Genomic DNA, 25,362 nt, shown 5'->3' with positions numbered 1-25,362 from the left:
ACGTGGGGCTTGAACTCACAATCCTGAGATGAAGACTTGAGCTGAGATCAAGAGTTGGACACTTAACTGACTGGGCCACCCAGGCACCCCATGCTATTTCTTTCAACTGCATGTGAGTGTACAATTATTTTAAAATAAAAGGCTAAAACAAATCAACGGTCACCTCTTTCTTTCACATTCCATCCTCCTGACGTTAACCAAGTTAACCTATTTGTGTATCCTTCCATGTCTTTTCCAATGCTTATTTATATACACTTTCTGTTTTAACTTTACAAAATGGGACCATCTTCTTTTTTCACAGAACAACTGCTTTACATCTTCTTTTTTCACAGAACAATGTATCAGGGACATCTTTCCAGTTAAAATACAGAGATCTTCATTTTTACAGCATTCTTGTTACGTTATAAAACAGGTAATCCTATCAACATTACAGGGAATAAAGACTTAGAACTTACCCCACCCTCTGTTGTGAGAAAAGCAGAGGGTACTTCTCAATTGCCATCGAGCCAGCAGTAGGAGGTGCTGCTTTGTTCAGAATGAGCTTGGCCAAAATGGCCAGAGCTTCATCTTTGACAGCAGCCTCATCAATCAAGAAGCAATTTTCAATGTATAAGAGAAAGCTGGGTAGAAAAAGCTAAAAATAAGAAAGGAAATCACGTTTATTAACAGATAGACATTGTAGAACACCGAAGGAAGAGAGGATTCTCATACTTCCACAGAGAAAAAAAAAAAAAAACAACAGATCACAAACACAGGATCAGAAATCGTAATGGCATCAGACTTCTTCACAGAAACAATGAAAGCTATAAGACCTTGAAGAAAAGCCTGAAAAACTGAGGGAAAATGACAAACTCTAGAATTCTATAGCCAGCCTATGAACAATATGAATAAAGACATTCTCCAGTGTACTAAATCTCAAAATTTTACTTCCGTTCGCCCTTTCTTAAGAACTTCCGGAAAATGTGTACCATCAAAATAAGGAAGTAAAGCGTAACAAGGTAAAGACATGAGACCCAGGAAATAGGAGAAAAGCAAAAGGAAGTCCTAGTATGACATCTGTTCAGTGTGTTGAGAAAGCAACCCATTCAGACTTGCACTGCTTCAGGAGGAGTGTGTCCAGGAAAGGAAAATAAACAAAAACAAAAACTCAAGCTGCTAAGTTTTCTGACAGCTTGCCATGTGAAAGGCATTTTAGAATGCTGTGGGAAAACAGACTCACTGTCCAGCTATTCAAGGAAAATAATTTCCAGTTATTCCAGAATGAGGCAATCTGTAACTTTAGGAAAAATGGAAAAGTATACCAAAAAAAAGGAAACATAATTATAAAATACTCCCTGTTTGGAAGGATTAATTATATGGTGAATAGGAATCCAACCAAAATTTGTGCTGTAACTCTACTGAGAAGATGAGAATATAAAAGAATCAGAATCCATCCACCATAAGAAGTCTATAGCTAACGACTAAAACTAATGCATCAAGGAAAAGCAGTATATTCAAATGATTAGAAAGTATGTAACAGAAAAAGATAGATAAAACCTAAGAGATGTGGCTGCTCCTGGTGAGGGAGATGTGAGTGGAAATCAAGTGATTGTCTTTTAGCCCTGCTTGACTGTTTGAATACACATAAGGAGTCCTCTGATAAAAATAAGGTGTTTATAAAAAAAACAAAGATATGGATTCTCGGCCTTTTGGGTAAGATCAAGTGTAGTCTCTGTTCTTACCAGTTTAAGAAGATAAAAAGAGAACAGGGGAGAAGGAAACAATGGGGTTGCTACAAAAACCAGAGCAAGGTAAAGGGCTCTCACTGGACAGGAAGGAACAGGGCTAGGACACACACAAAGGTTTGTTTGTTTGTTTATTTATTTAATTTATTTATTATTTACTTATGGAGGCAAATGATAATATATTAATGACTAAAGGGGAAATCAGAACAAACACAGACAGGCTTCCATGAGGTATGCTATGCATGACCAGTTATAAGGAATGGCAAATGTTTGATGGAAGGGAGGGGAAAGGGATAAAATAAAGTCAGGATTTAATGGGAAAGATTTCTATCTCATTAAATCAGGTACTGTATTTACTTTGTAGCAAGAAAGTGCATTTGTAACCTTCCTGCAGCCGAAAATGTTTCAGAAACTATTTTTTCTATGGTCCAAAGTCACATAAAAGTTCCTTAAACTCTTTTTTCAATTTTACCACACGGTTCTATAACTTCCTCAAGGATTATTAGAAAACAAGTTGGTTATCTAATGGCATTTTAAATGCCTTGGCATATGAAACAAAGTTTCTTATAAACTACAATTGGAATATAATTGCATCAAAAAATATGGACTAAAACATCATATACTTACTCTATTCCTCTCAAACAAACAAAAATCATAGGATTTTAAGTTTGATTATTTCATCGTGACAGATCCATAACAAAACAAATCCAAAACATTAGTTGCTCACCTGCTCAAACTGCTTCATAACAAACATGACTTCAGAAAAATCCAAAATTAGACGTCTTTCAAATCCACTCTCAAAAATCTGTGGACCACAGGTTAAAAAAAAAACACACACACACATTAAATTATACAGAGAGTACTTTCCCCATTCCTGAAAACAAAAAACACCCCAAACCTTCAAGGTCCTCTAATTTGCAAGCAAGAAGTGGTAGGATGCCTGATACAAGTCAACAGAGTCTTGGGAGAACTCACTCTCAAAAAGAACTTGGTGGCAAGGACACCCCCAGCTGTGAGACACAGACACTAAGCCCTTCTCCTTGGGAAGGCAGCTGGAATAAGGTAGCGGCAGGCACACTTCAACCAATCTTCTGTCCAAATGCTTGCCCTTCGCCAAAGAAACTTACTCACAGACGTGAGGGCCACTAGGTTTCCAGTGATTATGCAGGCCTCTGCCTAAGAGCTGCTTAGTTCTTTCCCAGCTACAGAGAATCATGAAACGGCAGGCAGCACTATTTTACACCTTTCTCCATACTTTTTACTGCTGCACGGCATGAACCTAATTGGTCTATTTTCAATCCCGCTTCCCTATAAAACCTCTTCTAAACTCATTAAAATGCAAATCTCAAATCATCAGATCATTATCCTGCTTAAAAATTTTCCAGGGCCTTCCACTATTTGCAGGATAAAACCCAACCAAACTTTTCAAAGCCAAACAGAGCCTCACTGATATACATCACACTTCCTGTGTCCACGGAAGCCCAATCGGCATACATTTTTGTACTTTCTGAACGCACCTTGTGCTGTTCCCTGGCATTTTTAAACTTTCTCTGACTGGCAGATGCTAGTTAACCTTCAAGGACTATCCCAAATATAAATTCGTTGAAAAACATTCTCTGTCCCTCAACCCCAAGCAGAATTAATCATTATGTTTCAATGACATCAATAAATTCAAAGGATTATAATAACTCATTCCCTGGGCCCCACTTCCCTAACAAGCAAAAACTGCAGGCACCATACTGTCCACCCTGGAATACCTAGTCCATACCTAGCACATGGTAAGCTATACGTGTTGCTGAATATATGCCAAACATTTACTTTATCGCATTTTGTTTTGTCTCTCTCTATTACAGCATGCAACTCACGTCTCCTTAACAAGATTATAAATTCCCTGAAGGCAGAGCCTTTGCACACTTCATTTGTATTCCCCAGGAGGCCTACTCAATGCTAAACATCTTATTAACTACTCAATTAATATTTGTTGAAGTAAATTACTTTCTGTATGGTTTCTTTGATAAAGGTCTCTGGCAAGAAAACATTTTCACCCAGGATCAAAGCAGAAATTACAGCCAAGAGGGTCTCCCGGCAAGTTGTGGAAAGATTGGCTATGTGTATTGTTTGACATAATACCTGTAAAATAAAAGAAAAAACAATGTACACTTAGCAATAGATTTTAATGAACAGACTCTAAACAAATGCAGTTGGGAACTCACCTCACAAACACCGACAGGTTTGGTTATCTTTGATCCATTTCCATGTTTCACAAGTATTAGATATGTTTCTAACAACCTTCTTATCTGTTCAGAACTTTCCCCACAGTTCGTTGTGGTTACTTTTCTATGTAGATCCAAGAGTGATTCCTGCCAATAAAGAATTTAACAGAAAAGAATAACTATAACATATGAAACTCACCTGTTAACCCAATAATGAAAATATTGGGTGAAACAGTTCAAATTTTCACATTCCTTTGTTTTGAAAGAAAGACATACCTACCAGGAGTCACTAAGAATATCTAACATTTTTGAATGCACAGTCATAAAGTGCTTTGTAAGTGTTTATTCACAATCCTGATAACAACCATGAGGTAGATAATATTACTGTCCCATAATCCCACCAGATGAAAACACTGGGGAACAGATATTTAAGTAACTTTCCCAAGTCACACTACCAGTAAGTGACAAAGCCAAGATTTGAACAGGGGCGGTCTGGCTCTCAGGGCGTTTAGCCACTATGTTCTATTGCATCTCAAAATACCCAAAACAAAAACCAAAAACCAAAAACCAAGCAACCAAAGACCAGGAGATAGAGGGGGAAAAATATCCTAGTATGTATGCAAAAGTATAAAGATAACAATTATAAAAATACAATCTCCAGGAGTGTTTTGCTAAACTAAGAGCAAGAACAATCAACTCTTGGGCTTCTTACTACAAACAAATCCTTAAAAATTAGAACTCACTTGCAAACATTCAAAAAGTGGACCAAAATGTTCCCTGTAGATGTAGGACACAGTGGATTTGACCATGTTTTTGAGTGTTTCTCCAACTAAAATCCATGGTAGCTGAGTTTCTGTTTCAGTAACTGGTCCTAGTTTTTGCAAAATTAGCTTCACTGCCTGTGGGAAGCCAATAATCATTAAAATAAACATGTACAATCTTATTTTTAAGTATTAACACTGTTATTTCCCAGTCTGATTATTCCCCACTCTGATTAACCTATCTTAAAATCTGATCTGGAATAATCAAAGACAGGGTAGCTTTGATAGTTAACTACATGTCCCAAAAAGAATTTCCAAACTAGAATGGAGAATTTTATCATCCAACTGTCTACTCCTCACTCATTAATCAATTTATGTTACCTTCTAGGATCCAGATGGAGAAGACAACAATGATTTTGTAAGTAAATACTATACCTAATCACCTAGAACCTACATTAGGTAAGCATTGTTATCAACAACCTAATGCTCCCCATTTAGTGCTTTTTATTTATTCTAGGCTATCCTCTCTCCACACCATTTACATAAATATTATGGGTTTTCTTTTTAATAGCTTTCACACAGACACAAAGTATCCTTCCGGTTATTTACCTTCCCTGTACAGGAATGAAACATATTTCTAACTCCTTTGCACATTTCAAAGAGCAACTGTCCAACTCCTTCTACTTTTTCCGGATGTTCATCAAGATCAAGAAACATTAAATTGAAAAGTGCGTTTTTATCAGAAACCTAAAACACAAAATGCAAATGGAAAACTGTATTTACAAAACAAACAAATCCAAATGAATACATATTATTTACTGGTCCCCAGGTTCAGTTAAATGTAATTAGGATGAAATTCTAAAAGGAAGAGAAACCTGTAATGATTTCAAACTATTATAATAGTATACCACTTCTTATTTCATATACAACAGTGATTCGATGAAATAATATGAAGGTCTGTGCCAAGAAAAACTACATAAGGCAATATTTTATTTTTGAAAGCAAATCATATACTTATAAGAGAAATTAATACCAGTGTGACCCTCTAAAATTTACTATGGAAACAAACACAAGTGACACTATGTCATCAGTTCTTTCCAGGAAATTATTATAAAAGTTTCTACTACTCTCACCATTCATATATTTACTGACTTGAATTCGAGGGCACTTCTGATATGCACACACTAAAAGCTACCAAAAACCTAAATAACAATAAACGAGTGACTCAAATTATTTCACATTAGTGAGCAATTTTATGATAAGATAAATTCAAAATGGTAAAAGGTTTATTCGTGTATATATATGTACACATACATATACATACATATATATTTAGTTCATAAAACCATATTATAAAAGATATCTGCTTCTGTTCATCAGATTCTTGAGGATTAATGAGCAATAAACATATATCAGACTAACCTTTCTCATCAAAAAAGTAAAACTTTCAGCAGCAAAGTTTCTTATATGTAGTTTTTTATGAGCCAGAAGTGTACTATACATGCTATAAATGAGAAAATAAGACATGTTTAATCACATTTTAATAAACATACATTCCATGTCAACTGTATGTCCAACACTGTGCTAGGTATGCAAGGAATACATTTCAAGTATAAAGCAAGTGCTTTAAAACCTCATTCAACTACCAAGACAGATAAAGGTCACAGACAAGAAAAATCCTAGGACCGGTGGTACAGGTCTTACAGAGAAGACTCCATGAAGAGCTGAGTCCTGAACAATATGAAGAATTCAGGTGGGTACAGTAGTGCGTATGACTAGAGATAAAAGCGAGAGCAAAGATGGGGCGAGCAGAAACAATCTAAAGGAGGCTAGTCTGTTTGAAAGAAAAAGGGTGATGTGGCTGGGTGAGCTGCTGCAGATAAAGCTGCTCAGGTAAACTGGTCACTGTGAACACCAAACAGAGGAGACTAGGCTTTAGCTTTCATCTCGTAAGCACTTTCTCTGTTACTTCCTGTAAACAACACAACTCCATGGGGTGGGAACTGTTATCCTGGTTCCACAGATAATGAAACTGAGACAGAAAGGTCAAGCAACCTGCTTAAGGTCACACCGCCATGTAGCTATAACTAAATAATTACCTGAATAATCACATTGTTTAAACTGGTCTCCCCAATGACAGGAGAGTAGGGAATGTACCTCTCTTACGCTGTACCCTCAGTACCTAGCACTTCGTTGCCCATAACAGGTGCTAATAAATATTGGCTAAATAAGAAGCTAATATTTCAGAAAGTTTAATTTAGCAGCAGGATATAAGATAAAATAAATGAAGAAAGAAGAGGCTGGCAGTCCAGCTAGAAATCTGTTCAAGTCACGCAAGCTTGGGTGAACAAGGGCATGAAAGAAGCTGATGGTAGAGTGAAATGGCAAAAGATGGACCCAAGAGACATTTCAAGAGTCCTTGTGGTGGAAGCAAAGACCTTACAGTGCCCACAAGGCCTGGACCCTTATTAATATGATGTGGCACCGTCTAATTAGTCTCTACTTATACACGCTGCCCCACCACCCAGGATTCTTTGCTGTTTCTCACACATGCCAGGCATGCACCCAAGATGTTCCACTGATAAACTGTAAACTTTGCATGAAGAGGGATTTTTTATCTGTTTTATTTGCAATTGCATCTCAAGTGCTGTACAGTGTTTAATAAATACTTAATCAAGTGAGTACATGAATAATGGAATCAAGAGGATTTGGGGTGCTTAAAGACAACTGGGTCAAAAATGCCTCTAAGACACCAAGCCTCAGTTGACGAGAAGAAAGATGGTATCACTGTTGGAAAATGGGCAACCAAAAAGGGCCTAACACAGTACATACTTACTGAACACATGAACGAATGAAGAGATAGTTTGAGCAGGAATGTGCTGACTTTGATTTTAGTAATACTTATGTGCAAATATCCAGGCTGTTGAAGATGTCACACCAACAGCAAATAAATTTAGAAGTGGAAAGCGTGGCTTAGAAGATAAAAAAGTAACAAGAGAAGTCATGAAACCAAATAAGCCATGCAGTGGTCCCTCCTTATCTGTGTTCTATTCAGTGGTCTCAGCTACCCATAGTCAACTGTGGTCTGGAATCAGGTACTCCTCCTACTGACCACTGTCAGCTCAACAGGAGCATAGCACTAATGCCACAATATCTACCTTGTTGTTCATCTCATCACATTAGCCTTTTATCATCTCACATCATCACAAGTGTGAGTACAGTACAATAAGGTATTTTCAAAGAGAGACCACATACACACAACTTCTGTTACAGTATGTTGTTATAATTGCTCTATTTATTAGTTATTGCTATTAATCTGTGCATTTATAAATTACACTTTGTCATAGGTATGTATACATAGAAAAAAACATAGCACATACAGAGTTCAGTACTATCTGTGCTTTCGGGTGTCCACTGTGGGGCTTGGAACATAAACCCCACACATAAGGGGGGGACTACTGAATACTGCCCCAAGATCTTGCTGGTTTTGACAAAGTAATCTGGTTTCTAATACATTTTACCAAAAGCTTCACAAAGAACAGCAAAGGCTGGAAAAATATTTTTCTCATTCTTTAATCAAGGCAGGGTAGAGGGAAGGGTGGTTCAACCAAGGGTAGGGTAAAGGGGGTTGGTATAAAAACAAAAACGAAATCTATAGTCCTATCCCAAACCCACACCTATACTTGGGAGGAGGGTGGTAATCTTACATATTCCTGTGGCAATTAAAGTATGCAGAAATAATCAGTACACCAAGTGGAAAGCTCCATCAGTCCCAGACTGAAATTGATTATAAACAATCTTTTCCTTAAACAAAATGCAACTACTGAATTCATCCTCTTCCCCTGTCCACATTTGCTCACAATGTTCCCTGAATGTCTCTTCGGGCTTACTTAATATGTTAGGGACTGGGTAAATGCAGATATTTAAGACTGGACTCTTGAACAGTTCACAGGTTTGTAAAGAACATCATTACTATGAACAAACAATTATAACAGAAGTTGTGTAACATAAGTGTATAGAACACTAGAGGAGTTCAGAGTACAAAGCTTTCACTTTTGGCTAAGGTGCCCGGAAATATTTGTGGAGATTATGGAAACCAAGCCTGACTTTGATGGCAAGAGGCAGGATTTCAATGGCTGCAGATAAGAAAAGACCAGGTCAATGCAGACTGGCCAATGTGTACCACTTTGGCTGGAGAACCAACTTTGTATAGAGACTGAGCTGGAAAGGCAGTCTGGAGTCAAACAGAACTCCAGAGAAAGACAATCAAAAAAATATGTCAGAGTCAGGCAGCCATGTCAGCAGGTACGCATGATGGGTAGTGTTTAGTTTTTTAACTAAACACAAGGCAAGAGTGAGCAATCCTGGTTGCTGGTATTGATAAAGACTGCACTTGAACAAAAAATAAAAATTTGGAAAACTCAGATGTTAAACTGTTTTGTTACTGAGGAGCCTAAAGCACACAGTTATTTTCACAGAGACAATCATGACTATTTAATACATATATATATATAGTGCTTTTGCTCTCAAAACTGATGCAGATGGGGAGTAGGACTGACTTGTAGACAGACATGAGAAATCTTTTGGCGATGATGGAAATGTTTAAAAAAAATTTTTTTTAATGTTTATTTATTTTTGACAGAGAGAGAGAGAGAGAGACAGAGCATGAGCAGGGGAGGGGCAGAGAGAGAGGGAGACAAAGAATCCAAAGCAGGCCCCAGGCTCCGAGCTGTCAGCACAGAACCCGACACGGGGCTGGAACTCACAGACCGCGAGACCATGACCTGAGCCGAAGTCAGACGCTCAACCGACTCAGCCACCCAGGTGCCCCATGATGGAAATGTTTTTAAACTGGATTATGGTGGTATTTGCACAACCCCATAAATTTACTAAACAGTGCTGAATTGTATGTAAGACAAAATAAAACTGAAAAGAGACAAAAATCAAACCAAACCCGAATTAGAGAGAGAAAAGGGTCACCTGTATATATTGGACATGTCCTTCACCATCAGTCTCCACAGGTACTTGTAAAGATAGGACAGTGAGGTGAAAGCCCATTCTAGTAACTCTGTGTCCTGAGTCTCCAGGATTGAGGTGATGGTCAGGAAAAAATCCTGAAAATGTGGATAAAAGTCCATCTGCAGATCTCGTGCCAACTGTACAACCAAACTGCATTAAAGATAAGTAGAGGTAACTGATTCTGAGACATGCAGATCAAAAGACAGACTATTTCACAAATGATAACAAATTGCCTGTGATAACAGGATTAATTAAAACTTCCAAACCAAGTCTTGAGAAAGGCATAAAATTTTTCACATTTTAAGAGTTCAGCAAAGAAATTCAGCTGGAGCAAGAAAGTGTATTTTTGTTTTTAATCACAAATTATGCTCATTCCTGTAGCATGAAAGAAATATGAATTTTCTTAAATGTATAAAAGAAAAAAGGAGGATAACTCTAAAGATTCTGCTTTTTGGCAATTCACTAATGTTCTGATCTAACAGAAAAGGTACATTCTTGTTTCCAAATTACAGACACCAGATCTAAGGCAAATGTAGTATAAAACACAACCTTTCTATAATTCAGATAAATGTCATTGAGCTTTCTCTCAACACGTTACTTACTCCAAAAGGGGCTGATAAGCAAAACTGTTCTTGGTTTGCAGGTGAGTCTTCAAACTCTGAACTATCTCATTTTGATGATAGACCAACTGATTGAAGGACTGGCACTTGTCAATAACTTCTTTGTAAAATTTTCCTGGGTGAAAAAAAAAAAAGAGAGAGAAAGAGAGAGAGAATAGGTTCTGCTTTTCTACCGTACCACTAATTTAGTCGTTTTAAACACATAAAGTACAAATGATGGGAGAATAAAATAGAAGCAAAATAGAAAATACCAAAGTGTTCTGTAAGGTTCAATTCTCTCCATTTCAGCAGACCCTCAAAAAAGTAGGTTTCGACTTCCTGCCAAGATTAAAGCAGTCCATTAATCAGGCAACTCAAATAGGAATAATGATACCTTGAGACAATGATAATAGGAGTTTAAACACATTTTTTTTAAAGGGTGATAACTAACATACTCAAAAAGCAATCAGATGTATAATATGGGCAAAGGATTTATAAACACAGTATTTTGTTGATTTGGTTGCAGCAAATGATTCTTTAAAACCTATGTGATAGTCACACTAAAGAAAAAAAAATTTTCCTTGTTTTCTACAATTTTAGGCCCAGAAAAATGTGCTCTTATAATTCTTTCATTCTGCTTTTGGAAATATGAATTACAACCTTATGGGAAAATACTCCAGCAATCATTAAAATGAAAACAAAAACAAAAACAAAAACAAAAACAAAAACAAAACAGGTATGCCCTCTGACCCATCAATTCCCATTCTGGAGATGCTTTTTATAAAATTTACAAACATACTAGTATAAGGATGCTTATTCAAGTTTATTGTAGTGGGTGGAAAACATAAAAAGTGTAAACATCGAACAACAGGAAAGTGCTTGTTGTAACTCATGGTCCATAAATTCTAAGGTATATTATATAGCTACTAAGAATAGTTGTATCTATATTGAATTAGAAGGATGTTGAGGATAAACTCCCAAAATGATAAAAGCAAGTTACGTAGTATAAAGTATATGGTAGGAGCCAATATTTTTTTAAAAAGACCTCTATATAAATATACACATTTGCAAATATTTGTATGACAGAAAAGTACAGAATATATATATACCAAATTGTTCATATTAGTTTCCTTGACAACAAGGGGTAGGAGAGGTGAGATAAGTTTTTCTAAGTTCACCAATACGTTGTCATACTGTTTAGCTTATTATCCCAGTGTACATTACTTTATACTTTGAAAGGTAAAATCAATAAAATTATTACTGTATGTGTGTGTGTGAGTGGAATGTGACAGTACAAATTAGTCCACAAACTGCATGCCAAATCTACAATCTCAAAAAAAGAGCAAACCTTTAAAGAGTGCTTTGGAAATCTTTAAAAAATAAAAATGAAGATAAATCAATAGGCAGAATAGAGGGAAAGAAAGAGGATCTCATTAAATTTTGTTCGGTGTCTCTTAAGAGAGAGAAATAAAATACACCTAGCAGTTTAAACCTAAATGAAGAAGGCATTCCCAGTATAGCATAGCAGCAGGCACGTCAGCCATTTTGTGGCAGACTATGTCCCTGTCCCTTTGCCATGTGACTCACAGCCCCTACCACAGAGGGATGGAGTCTATTTTCTCACTCCTTGAATCTGGCCAGGTTTTCTGACTTGCTTTGACCTATAATGTGCAACAGAAGTGATCTTGCAACTGCCAAAGTTAGGCTTTAAGAGGCTTTATAACTTCTGCTTTCTCTCTCTTGAAAAGATTCTGCCATCATGAAAAGAGGCCTAGTCTAGCTTATCAGAGAGTAAACGGCCATGAGGATAACTAGTACTAACAAGCCCCAGTTAAAATGTGATTGAGACCATTCTGGACCATCCAGCCCAAGATCAGATCCTAGGCTCTCTTCTCTAACCTGACATTCTACCTCTTAAACCATCTATCTCTCCTGTGGCTTAAATTATAAACCATATACTGAATTCTAAATCTATAATTCCACCTCCAAAATCACCTGTAGTCCTCCAGATCCATATATCCAAATAGCTTTTGGACACCATCATTTGGATTGCCACAGGTACATCAAATTCAGTAAGCCCCAAAAAGAATCAACCCCCTGCATCTCTTCCTACAAATCTACCTTAATAAGTGATGTCCTCAACCACCCAGTTGTTAAAACCAAACTTTAACCTCCTTCCCTCCATAACCAGCAGGTCACAAGTCCTCTCCATTCTACTTCTTTAATATCTCTGGAATCCTTCTCTCCATCTTGACTGCTGCTACCATAATAATTTTCTCACTTAGATGACTACCAAATCCTCACAACAGGTTGTCCTGACTCCAATCCTGCTCTTCCTTTCACATTAAAGCTAGAGAGATCTAAAACTGAGACCTGATCATGTCACACACTCCTCTACCTTACTCCAAGAATGACATCCCATAGCTTCAGGATAAAATCCAAACTTAGCTTGACATATGAAGTTCTTTATGCTCCTTGACTATTTCTTCAGCTTTATCTCTCACCAGCTATCTCCTTCCCCTATCCCAGTCACCATCAACACAAACACTATACATATAATTAATAACCACATTGAAATGTTTTGCAGTTTCTTAAATGTCACATGAATTTTCTAGTCTCTGTTCCTTTATATGGGTTTCTCTCTCAACATTAAACAGTATTTCCTGTCCTCTTTGCCATGCTAAAATCTATACAAATAAAGCATTACGTGCTTACCCAGATCACATCATTTAACACATTGAATTCACACGTTGGAATAAGGCATCCAAAGGGACAGTGAGCAAAGTCTGACTAGAGTTATAAGTGAAGAACTGTAAGAACTGAAGTTGAACCCCTAAGTTAAAGGCATGTTATAGAGGACCTTAATAGGGTAACACGGACATAATGAAGATGCAGCAAAAGCAAGATTTTTAAGTACAGGTGTGACTGAGAGCATGGTTAGAACTGGAAATCTAGCTCCTTTCATTTTGTAAAGGAAGAAACTAAGCCCTGGAAAAGTGATGTTCTTAAAACCTCTTAAAAACTGTAGCTTCAGGAAAATGAATCTGCACCAGCAATCAGAATGCACATGGAAAAGGGAGAGGCTGGAATCACAGAAGCCTAAGTATCTAGGTATCAAGCCAATTGTCTAACACAGTATCACCTGATAGAACTTTCCACAATGATGGAAATGTTCCATATCTACACTTGTCTAATATTGTAGCACATATGGCTATTGAGCCCATAAAATTCTAATTTGCTTTAATTGAGATCTAATTTGCCATATGTAGCAACTTATAAAATCACACAGGTATAATGCATTTCATATTCATTAAGGAATGGCTTGAAAAACAATTCACTTCTACTAAGAGGAGAGACTAAAAAACCAACTGTGAATACTCAAAGATCGGCTAGTAAACATTCTCTTACCTCATCATAGCTTGCAGTTCTATCAATCCGGTGAATAATATCAATATTCACATTCGCCAATCGTTCAGCAAATGTAAGAAACTGCGAAAGGGAGGGATATTTAATATACAATCATCATTTAACACTTATCACATCTTGAATATCTGTTTTAGGCGCTGTATAATATAATAATTACATGTCCACAATTGCCTTGTGAAAATATAAAGTTTAAAGTTTCAATAAGCCTCCTCACGTACTATCATTACGAATAACAGTATGCTTCTCTTGCAATTTCAGACTTGTATTTTCAATCAATCATAAAATATATAATTGTGTTCTGAAACTAGACGTAGACATCACTGATGAGTCACAAAAGAGAAGTGTAAAAACAAGCTCAAAGACATAGTGTTAAACGCCCTGTACTACTACTATATGAAGAAAATTAAATACTTCCACGAATGTATTTGCAAAAGTTCAGTTATGTCATTTCAAATAAAATTTCCACACTAAATTGTGGTGGATCCAGGTGAAAGTCGGTGATGTGGCTTCCCTGGATCTACTGTTAGGTTTCATAACCCGCTACAAGCACAGGGATCTGGCTAAGTCGTTGCAACAATAGTGTTTTTAAACACATACAGATATAGGATTGGTACAATAACAAAGAAACTCTCAGAAGAAAAACTGAAAGTGGTGTCAGCCATTAGCCAGAAATCACTTACCTCCTTCCGCCGGCTCGCCCCCCAATTTGGTCTTTAAGGAGAAAAGAGTAGTGGAAAACATCTCCTAAGCAATTAGTCTGTGATAATGAATTTAACTCTGGACCAAAAGGAATTCCCAGGCAGGCCAGACCCCACAAACCGCGGGCGAAACGTGCTATTCAGACGTCTTTCCCCATCCCATGTTTACTACACCCGCCAAGTCCCTCTCTTTTGTCGGGTAAGTGACTCACGCTCCGCCCAGAACACCTCAACCCCCAGTGTCCCGCTCAGACCCAGTTCCAAGGCTGAGGCAGCAGGTACCCACGGTTCCTGGCCCAAGTGCCTTTGCTCACCCTGTACGTGTTCTCCGTCTTGTGGGACATAGGCTTTGTCTTCATGGCGGCAGAGACACAGGGGCCCGCGAGGACCTAGGTAAGGGTCGAAAGGATGGAACCGATGGTACGGAGATAAACTTGCTCACACACTTGCACACTCCAATTTCCAGGTGCTCGGACTCCATCACGTGCGGCTTGTGCCCCTGGGCGCGGCCATGTTGGAGATGGGGAGGAGCCTGGGAGGATCACGTGGGCGGAAAAGCCGACGGAGCAGTCGCAGCCTTCTGGGAAGCGGGCGGGGTCGCAGTGAGTTGATGTTGGAGTAGGCGTGGAATTCTTTTTCTCCTTTCAGGGAAGACTTATAAAAAAATATATGTATTTTTATTATAAAAGAAAATCTCCCTGTCAGTATTATCGACTAACAATCACTACCCTTCACTATGAGCCTTATACCACGCAAAGCTCTTTACATCCAGAATTTTACAGAAAAGCGCAGTGTGAACGCTACATGGACATAATTGAGGTGCATTTTTTAATTTTTTTTTACATTTTATTTATTTATCTTTTTTGAGAGAGGGAGGGAGACAGAGTGCAAGTGGGGGAGAGGCAGAGAGAGAGGGAGAAACAATCCGAAGCAGGCTCCAGGCTCTGAGCTGTCAACACAGAGCCCAACGCGGGCTCGAACTAACAAACCTTGAGGTCATGACCTGAGCCAAAGTCTGTGGCTTAACTGACTGAGCCTCCCAGGGGCCTCTGAGGTGCATATTTTTGAGCCCCTTTGGCATACGAAGGAAGCAAGGATGTGCAGCTGGTAAGTGGCAGTCGCAGAAGTCTCTGAGCGCCAAAGTCATATTAACCATTACTGTCTGAATAAAATTGAAAAATAGAAAAAGAGTTTTATTTTTTTAATTTATTTTTTTAATGTTTTACTTATTTCTTAGACAGAGAAAGACAGCATGAACAGGGGAGGGACAGAGAGAGAGGGAGACACAGAATCGGAAGCAGGCTCCAGGCTCTGAGCTGTCAGCACAGAGCCAGACACAGGGCTCGAACTCAGGAACCGCGAGAGCATGTGACCTGAGCCAAAGTCGGACGCTTAACCCACTGAGCCACCCAGGCACCCAGAAAAGGAGTTTTAAAGAAAAATCTTAATTTCATAAACAACCAGTTAAAATTTGGGTATTTTTCCTACCACTCTTATGTTGTTAAACGTAATTGTACAAGCAGCTGTATGTGTATTTTTTTTTCCACGTATTTATTCAGCAAGTATTTCTTGAGAATCTACTTGGGCCATGCACTGTTGTGTGAATTGAACAAGACACAATAATAATAGTAATAGTAATAATAATAATAATAATTCTGTTTGGAAGTATTTAGTCTGAGGTGCTTACATCTTAGACAAGGAAAGATATTAAGTAGACAATTGAATACATTCCTGCCCAGAGCTTGGTGTAGAGGTCAGGACTGGAGGTGTGACTTAAATACCTTAAACACTCTTTAACTACTGAATCATGTGGAGTATTTATAAAGCCGTGGAACTGGATGAGATATTTTAGGGAGAGAGCTATGGAAAGGAGGGTGAAGAAGAGAAGAGGACCGAGTTGATCCTTGGAGTGCTCTAACATTTAGCAGTGGCCTGGAAGGGAGATGGGATAGAGAGCCAGTGAGGTAGACACAGACTAGTCTTGGCATGGATGAAGAACCACTGGTCAACTATGCTGAAAGCTAAGTCTGGGGAAGTAGCTGCTGGATCTAACAAGGTGAAGGTCACTGGTGACCTTGACAAGTACGGTCCGTTATTGAAGAAAGGAAGCAATATGCATAGACTGTGGAGGGAATCGGATGAAGAAGTGAAGTAGATCTAAACACTTTTGTATTATTATTGGCATTACAACATCAATATTTTGTATGTCATCATGGGGTTGTAAATATTTTTAACGGCTCCGTAGCATTTATGGACTTTTTTTTGCAGACGTACACAACTTTAATAACTACAGATTAGCAAAACAATAAGACAGATACAATACAGTAAAATGGGTGAGGTAGAGATAGAAAGGGCAGAAGGACACTGGATATGATCACAGCAACCAATGGTGATTCCTTTGGTGCCCTAAGGAGGTCATGAGACTCTTCACTCATGTCGCCAGCAAATAAATGCAAGTTCACCACCAAGTCTGGAAGATAAGTAGTGGCAGTAATGCTGAGTTTAGGATAGGGGCAGGGGCCCTCTTTGTCCCAAAGTGTTAATACTCAAGGATACCCGGGCTCTGAGTGTTAGGTCAGCATTGTGTCATCAGGAGAGGGCCCTCTTCAGGACACTCTCCTATTCCCTAACACTAGGTGGAGAAACAGGTCTCCCCACTCAGAGTAACGAGGCTCCGTTATGCCGTGGCCTTTTGATGCGTAGCAGCACTGCACACCGCTGTACCTCTTGCCAGCTTCACTGTGTTTACCAAGCGCCCTTCCTGCAGATGGATTCATGTGAAGCAGAGAGTGAGCAAATCCGGAGGAGATGGGAGGAACAACAATGGTGGGATTTGAGGGACAGGAGTTGGCTGGAGGAGCAGGTTTGCACTGCGTTGGGTCTGTCCCAGGCATCAGTGAGATTGCTATTGCTCAGGAGTGCCTACTCCCTAGGTTTGAAGGCTGGCATCCCAAGGTAAGGGCAGCTGGCACAGCAGAAAGCATTACCCAGGTAGAAATTTCTACAATCCCACTTGGGCTGGAGCTCACCTGTTCCCTTGCCTTCTCTTTCTCCAGTGCTTCTGTGAGGCCACAGGTGCAATTCTTCCTCTTTTTTCCCCCTTCCTCACACAAAGGAGCCCACAGGGAAGCTGAATCTGGCTTCTTAAAATTTTCCGGATCCAGCTGCTCATCGGAGTCAATGAGATCCATGCTCTCATCCTCCATGTCATTGGCTGAGAGGGTCCAAAGCTTGGCTGCTGCAGGGCCCATAGCAGGCTTCATCAGAGGAGAAGACTTCTTGGCAATGGAAAGCTTCAGTTGACTAGAAGAACACACTTCAAAGTTGGGTTTTTGCCGGCAATCTGTAAACAAAGCAAACCGTCACTTTGGTAACAGGTGTTCTTGGACAGACTGTATCTCTTCAGGGTTCAAGGGCTCCTGCTGCAGCTCTTTCACTTCCACAAGACCAGAAAGAGTCAGGGCCAAACACAGCTTAGATGTTGTCCTCCCTTTGCTATTGTTGACTACAGCTGTCTCTACCAGCTCTTTCAGAAAAAGACATCCACCAGGGCATCTCAGCCCAAATCTCAGCACTGTGCAAAGTAGTGCTTCTAGGAATTACACCCAACAAAATAATGTCAAGGCTAGATTCTTTGTGGGCAGATTGCAACAGCTGGTTGATGTTTTCCACAGACACTTGGCCCTCATTGCTGATTAATGTTTGAAGCTTATCTATCAGATATTTCAGAGCTTCCACCAAAGATGACTTACCCCAGACCACTGCCACAGACTGGCCAGCCAAGATCCCATAAGTTGCCATTCCTGCAGTGCTGATGGACCTAGAAACTTCTGTTCAGGGCTGGCTCCTGGCTTCTGGATTTTTTAATAATAAAGTGTAGAAGTGCCCAATATTTGGCTTGCCTCCAGTAAGCTAACTGGCTTTTTTTCTTTAGGTGGTCCTTCCCCTTAATGCATCACAAGTCTCTTAAGGAATTCTGTGAAAGCTGCAGACTTTCTCCTTAGAAAAAAGCAGATAAGCTCATTCACACTGAAGTGTGTAGATGATTGCAGAAAATTAGAAGTCTTCAGTCCCCTGAAGGTAAGAGCCCCCACTCTAAGCAATATTCCCAGCCTATTGCTAAAATCACCCCAGATAATTGTGTCCTTTTCTTTCTCTGTTGTTTATTTTTGATGGTGGAGTTAATGGGACAATAAGGAATGGAGAGAAAAATGAAAATCAAGGACACTAAAAGAACTGACACTTGCAAGTTATATATTGCATTGTTACTCATTATATGATTCTCCTGTACAGGCATACCTTATTTTCTCATGCTTCATTTTTATTGTGTTTCACAGATATTGCATTGTTTTGTTTTGCTTTATTTTTTGCCAATTGAAGGTTTGTGGCAACCTTGCATAGGGCAAATCTATCAGTACCATTTTCTCAACAGCATTTACTCACTTTATGTCTCTGTGTCATATTTTGGTAATTCTGGCAAATTTTCAAACTGTTTCATTACTATTATATTTCTTATAGGTATCTGTGATCAGAGATTATGACTTGCTGAAACCTCAAATGATGGTTAGCATTTTTTTGTCAATAAAGTATTTGTTTAAGTTTTTATTTAAATTCCAATGAATTAACAGACAGTGTTATATTAAGTTCACGTGTACAATATGGTGATTCAACACTGGCATACATCACCCGGTGCTCATCACAGGTGCACTCCTTAATCCCCATCACCTATTCAACCCATCCTACCCCCACCTCCTGTCTGGTAATCATCAGTTCGTTCTGTATAGTTAAGAGTCTGTTTTTTGGTTCGCCTCTCTATTTTTTTTTTCCCTTAGCTCATTTGTTTTATATCTTCCACATATGAGTGACATCATATGGTATTTGTCTTTGACTTATTTCGCTTAGCATAATACTCTCTAGCTCCATCCATGTTGTTGCAAACGACAAGATTTTTTTCCCATTCATTTGACTCACTTTATTGCAATATTTGTATTATTGGAATAATCTGGAACTGAACTTGCAATAGCTCTGAGGTATGCTTGTATTGACAACTCTGGTTGAATAACTTATGTATATAATATGATGGTTAAAGAGCACGGATGCTGGAACCAAATTGCCTGAGTTTGAGTCCTAGCTCTGCCATTTATTGGGGGTGTGATTTTGGGGAAGCTCTCTGAGCATAATTTCCTTAAATGGAAAATGAAGGTAACAAAAGCACTTATTTCCTAGGGGGCTGTTGTGCAGAATAAATAAGCTAATGGGTGAGAGGCACTTAGGATGGTACCAGATACCATAACTGTGCAACCTTTGATAAATTACTTAACCTATCTGAGACCCAACTTTCTGATTTATTACATGGAGATGATGATAATCCCAACCTTTCAAGTTATCGTATTGGCATATAGAAAATGGAACAAATATTTGCTGAATGGATAAATAAGTGACCATTAATTCTCTAGTATGTAGCTACCTAACAAGTTTTTTCAGGGCAGAAACCATGCACTTTTTCAACTTTACATTGCCAGTGTATCTCTTGAACTTAAGAGTTATTTAATGAATGTCTGTTGAATTAACAAAATGTACAATACTTTATTTAACCCTGAAAAACTCCAGAGTAATAGAACTTCTGCATTGGATATGGGTTATACCACATGATTTTTAAGGTCTCTCTCAAAGCCAGGTTTCTGAGTTTCTGTGGAATATATGAAGTAACCACAAAAAACACCTCTTTTTTTTTTTTAATGTTTATTTGTTTTTGAGAGAAAGAGAGAGAGAGATCAGGGGAGGAGAAGAGAGAGAGAGAGAGACACAGAATCTGAAGCAGGCTCCAGTCTCTGAACTGTCAGCACAGAGCCTGTTGCAGGGCTCAAACTCACAAACCATGAGATCATGACCTGAGCCGAAGTTGGACGCTTAGCCAACTGAGCCACCCAGGTGCCCCAAAACACCTCTGTTTTTATGAGTACCTCCATGCCCCCAGCCTTTTCCCTCTGTGCAGAGACATTGAATACCCCATGTAATCCTCCTTTTTTTCCCCCTAATATTGTTCTGTCTGATCTATTTATCCCAGTCAGGAAACATAATTCCTTCCTTCTTAAGCTTGATCAGGAGCTCTTGGAAGTTTCACCTTTTAATCTTTGTTTCCTTATTGCCTAGCACACTGCAGTTTCAAGCCCAGGGGACTATATAATCACATGAGGAGTTTACCCGGCCATACATGGAAGTGGAGCCCAGAGAAGGCCTTTAAGTAGAGGTGACATCTAAGCTGAGACCCAGAAGGTGAATAGAAGTTAGCCAGGCAAAGGAGGAGCATGGACATGAATGGTGTTATCTGGGTAAAGGAAACAGTATAAAACGGAGGGAATAGTATATGAAATGATTTAAAATGGTTGAGTATAAATTTGCTTATTTTTAATTCCTCATCCTAAGCCACACCCTGTCAAGTTAGCACTGGGCATTGACATCATCCCTATCATCCTTGGGCTAATAAAAGGAAAACATAAGGGAGAGTGTAAAACTCAGAGGTCATGAGAGCTTCAGCTTCCTGATCTATAAGGTGGGGACAAAAGTCACACAGGCTGCTGAAAAATTAGCTCAGGTATTGTATGTGATGGTCTGGAAGGGGGTAGGTCTGCCTGGTGGCATGGTCTTGTCTAGAAAGGGGCTCAATAGGTGAAATATATCAAACCAGAGATGATCCTCACTCAACGAGGGACAAAGAAAGTGAGATCTCGAATGAACAAAGGGGAGTGAAGTGAAAGAGAAGGAGTGGACCAAGGAGGATCTTTTAGTGACTTGTAAGCAGTAGGGTAAGCTAATCCAAAGATCATTCCACTCTTGGGGTGCTTGGGTGGCTCCGTTGGTTGAGCACCAGACTCTTGATTTCAGCTCAGGTCATGATCCCAGGGTTCTGGTATTGAGTCCCACCTTGGGCTATGCAGTGAGTGTAGAGCATGCTTGAGATTCATTCTCTCTCTCTCTCTCTCTCTCTCTCTCTCTCTCTCCCTCTCTCTCTGCTCCTCTCCCCCTAAATCCCCCTCAAAAGAAAGTCAAAGATTATTCCGTTCTTGAGAGAATTATTTACTGTTCACAGTTGTGTGGCAATCAGGATGCATCCAGAGCATGGAAGCTAGATCCAGAAGAACAGCTGGGTCCCAGGTATGGGATTTTCCATGTATTAGCTGATAATTGGACTAGTGATTTAATCACTCAGCCTCAGTTTCCTCATCTTTAAAATAAACACCTGGGTGCATCTTTAATAGGGGCACCTAGGTGGCTCTGTCAGTTAAGCATCTGACTGCAGCCCAGGTCATGATCTCATGGTTCATGAGTTCAAACCTCCCATTGGGTGAGCACAAGTCCTACATCTGCTGAGCTCAAGAGTCCTGCTTTAGGCTCCGAGGAATTCTCTCTCTCTCTCTCTCTCTCTCTCTCTCTCTCTCCCTCTCTCTCTCTGCCCCTCGCTCACTTGTGGCCCTCTCTCTCTCAAAAAATAAAAATAAAAAAAATAAATTAAGCATAATAACCCAATCTGCTTTTTTACTGCCTGGTTGGTAAGGAGATCCTTGATGTAAAGCTGGTCAAAGTCTCCTGTAGCCTATACAGAGCTACACAAACATTAATAATAATTATTATTATTATCATTATTATTTCTTTTTCAATTATGTGACCACTTTTTGGCACTGGGACCACTGAGCTTCTTTTCCTCTTTCCTTTGTTTAAAGCTCAGGCATCAGAGACATCAGACCTGAAATTGCAGATTACTGGGTTTCACAAGCCCAGTGTAGCCCACTATATTTTTTGTTTACAATATTCTTAAAATATTTCAATTTGTCAAAAATCTGGAGATTTTAGGTGAAAATCCAGATTTCCATCTTATCTTTAAAAAATCCACAAACTCACCCACATTCAGAAAAGCAACAGTCAACTGGAACTGAATAGTGGCAGCCCCTTTGCCTCTGTCCCAGCTACTCGTCCCCTGGCCCATAACTGGTTTAAGTTGTTCACCTGACCCCATGGGCATTTCAGTTTGCAGCCTCTGCATTAGACTCTTCTGGGTAAGTCTATTATCTTCGATTTTAAACATACCTCTTGCAGATAGGTTGTTGCTGCTGCTGGTTTTTCTTGTTGAATACAGTGAGTTACTCAACTTTTTACAAGGGAGTTGGTGTAGTTCTCAGCTGGTGTTAGAATATTTGTAACACCCTTCACCATCCTCAGAAACACACACACACGCACGTACACAGATGCACACACGCACTTGTGTATACACACCATTGCTGTCTATTTTCAGCTTGTTTTCCTTCCTCATTTCCACTCACCATTTGCGTTTCTGTCATGAACATTAAATTCCTTATTTTCTTGTTAAAGATACCAGAGGATAACCTAAGTTAGCCTGCCTTTTGAACAATCGAAACATCTGCATATTTTTACATACTTATTTTCATGATTTCCACTCTTTGTTTTTAAATGTTTACTTATTTATTTTGAGAAAGAGTGTGAGCAGGGTGGGGGTGGGGAAAGAAAGAGAGAGAGAGAGAGAGAAAGAGAAAATGAATGAATACCAAGCAGTCTCTGCACTGTCATCACAGAGCTGACATGGGGCTCGAATTCACGAACTGTGAGATCATGACCTGAGCCTAAATCAAGAGCCAGACACTTAGCCGACTGAGCCACCCAGGCACCCCCATGATTTCTATTCTATATTTCTATCCTTAACTAGATCACCGACGTCTTCTTTAGGAAGGATCAGGAGTCTCATAATTTGGATGTATTTCTCCTTTTCCTTTGCCCACTCTCCCCTTGGGTTATATCTTTGCATCAAAATGGTTTTTGTCTTGGTTGTTTTATATCGCAGTTGCTTCTTTGAATGAGAGGTGGGATGAGCTTGGACTCTGCTGTCAGGACTTCAGGCTCTCTTGCTCTGCCACTACTGTGTGGGCCTTACTTTACTGACCCAATTCAGGTGCCCCTCATGGGGTTGTTATGAAGAATCAATGACTTCGTAATCTGGTTTTCAAAGTGTGATCCCCCTACCAGTGGCATCAGCACCCAATGGGAACTTGTTAGAAATGCAAATTCTCAGGCCCCACCACAAAACTACTAAATCAGAAGCTCTGGAGGTGGGGTTCCTGTGATCACAAGCCTGCCAGATGATTCTGATGCAGGCTCTAATTTGGGAATCACATGACCGAATGTATGCTAAAGCGCCTAGAACCTTAACACATACCTCACTCTTGGTGTCTGAGGTTCAGGTTAGGTAACAGGAAAAGCCTGTGTCCTAGGCTGTATTTCTTTGGCCAAGTAACTGGCTCAGAGTTGAGCATGTGTCCCAACCTGGGCTAAGAGCCCTATCTGGCATTTTGGCTAGAGCTATAAGGAAAGAGGAGCTTCTTTTTCTTGGATGAGTCAAGATAATAGGAGCCTGAAGCTGTTGGTGGCCGTTGTCATTGCCAGGAGAAGTTGGCTTGACAATGAAGTTTATGCAAAGGAAAACAGAGCTGAGAGAAAAATAGGGAGGGGGAGGGGAAGGAGGAGGGGAGATGGAGAAAGAGATCAAGAGATTAATTACTCCCAGCCACTGGATCCATCCAGTCCTCAGATTTTTCAGTTACCTTACTTGATTATTTTGCCCTTCTATGCCTAAGGCCATTTCAGTCGGGCTCTGACACTGGAAATCAAAATAATACTTGTATAGCTAATGTAAAATTTTTGTGTTGCTGATAAATAAGGCTGGAAACTTAAGCTTTCATCTTAAAACAAATATTTATATGAGGAATAAGAATCAAAAAAGTGTGGATGAGAGGAGTCAGTGTGATGGATAAGAATGAATATCAGGACAGGGGTCAGAAAACCTGGGTTCTAATTTTGGGAAGTTCCCTCCACTGTGTGACTTTGTAAAATTAACCCTATGTCAAAAGAAGTAATGTACATATTCATGATTTAAATGTTGTATCATGTGAAGTCAAAGAATTAATAGAGTTGCTTCCAGAATTCCTTACATATATAAAATGGTAAGTTTTCAATATTAGTAAGGGGAGGCAGAGGAAGGGACACTTCTTAGTTTTTCATATGCCACTCTTTCATCTAGATGATAGAATAATTTTTAAAATATTTTTTAATGTTCTTGAGAGAGAGAGAGAGACAGAGTATGAGTGGGGGAGGGGCAGAGAGAGAGGGAGACACAGAATCTGATGCAGCCTCCAGGCTCTGAGTTGTCAGCACAGAGCTTGATGCGGGGCTCGAACCCACAATCCTGAGATCATGACCTGAGCCGAAGTCAGGTGGTTAGCCGACTGAGCCACCCATGCACCCCAAATACTTAATTTTTTTTTAGTTTATTTATTTATTTTTTGACAGAGACAGTGTGCGTGCAAGCAGGGGAGGGGCAGAGGGAGAGAGAATCCCACGCAGGCTCTGCGCTGTCAGCACAGAGCACAATGTGGGGCTCGATCCCATTAACTGTGAGATCGTGACCTGAACCGAAATCAAGAGTTGGACGCTCAACTGAGCTACCCAGGCATCCTTATGATAGAATACTTTAAAAGATACACTTAAAAATGTATCTGAAGAGGATGAAAAGACAAGCCAAAGAATTGGAAAAAATATTTGCAAAACACATATATCTGAATAAAGACTTGTATCAAAAATATGCAAAGAACTTTTAAAACTCAACAATTAGAAAACACAATTAAAAAATAAGCAAAAGCTTTGAGTAGACACCTCACCAAAGAAGATACACAGATGGCAAATAAACATATGAAAAGATGCTCAACATTGTATGTCGTTAAAGAATTGCAAATCAAATAGTGACATACCACTACACACCTATAGAATGGCTAAGTTCCAAAATAGTGACAACATCAAATGCTGGAGAGGGTCTGGAGCAACAAGAACTCTCATTCATTGATGGTGGGAATGCAACA

The 25,362-nt window shown here is 39.3% G+C and overlaps 1 protein-coding gene and 2 pseudogenes across 2 annotated transcripts in view; 1 reads left to right on the top strand and 2 right to left on the bottom strand.

Annotated features, from left to right (window-relative positions):
* The window catches only part of UTP20 (UTP20 small subunit processome component), a 107,305-nt gene extending 92,312 nt beyond the window's left edge, over positions 1-14,993 (bottom strand). Inside the window, exons 1-12 of one of the 2 annotated variants that reach the window (XM_043562315.1) lie at positions 14,755-14,993; positions 13,725-13,805; positions 10,589-10,655; positions 10,320-10,452; positions 9,679-9,867; positions 6,121-6,202; positions 5,308-5,445; positions 4,681-4,836; positions 3,938-4,084; positions 3,720-3,854; positions 2,452-2,529; positions 456-634 (exon numbers count right to left, since the gene is read on the bottom strand). In XM_043562315.1, coding sequence (XP_043418250.1) covers positions 456-634; positions 2,452-2,529; positions 3,720-3,854; positions 3,938-4,084; positions 4,681-4,836; positions 5,308-5,445; positions 6,121-6,202; positions 9,679-9,867; positions 10,320-10,452; positions 10,589-10,655; positions 13,725-13,805; positions 14,755-14,799 — 1,430 coding nt within the window. In that variant the 5' untranslated portion in view covers positions 14,800-14,993. The remainder of the gene's footprint in view (positions 1-455; positions 635-2,451; positions 2,530-3,719; positions 3,855-3,937; positions 4,085-4,680; positions 4,837-5,307; positions 5,446-6,120; positions 6,203-9,678; positions 9,868-10,319; positions 10,453-10,588; positions 10,656-13,724; positions 13,806-14,754) is intronic. The other variant, XM_043562314.1, reaches the window with a different exon arrangement.
* On the top strand, positions 1,673-1,884 carry LOC122474211 (annotated as a pseudogene).
* A 2,376-nt stretch (positions 14,994-17,369) lies between the features above and the next one.
* LOC122473776 lies at positions 17,370-18,266 on the bottom strand (annotated as a pseudogene).
* Positions 18,267-25,362: the final 7,096 nt, after the last annotated feature.

This window comes from Prionailurus bengalensis, chromosome B4, assembly GCF_016509475.1.
Source record: "Prionailurus bengalensis isolate Pbe53 chromosome B4, Fcat_Pben_1.1_paternal_pri, whole genome shotgun sequence".
NCBI classification, from domain to species: Eukaryota; Metazoa; Chordata; class Mammalia; order Carnivora; family Felidae; genus Prionailurus; species Prionailurus bengalensis.
The sequence above is the reverse complement of the archived record's forward strand: the minus strand, read 5'-3'. Positions and strand labels throughout refer to the sequence as shown.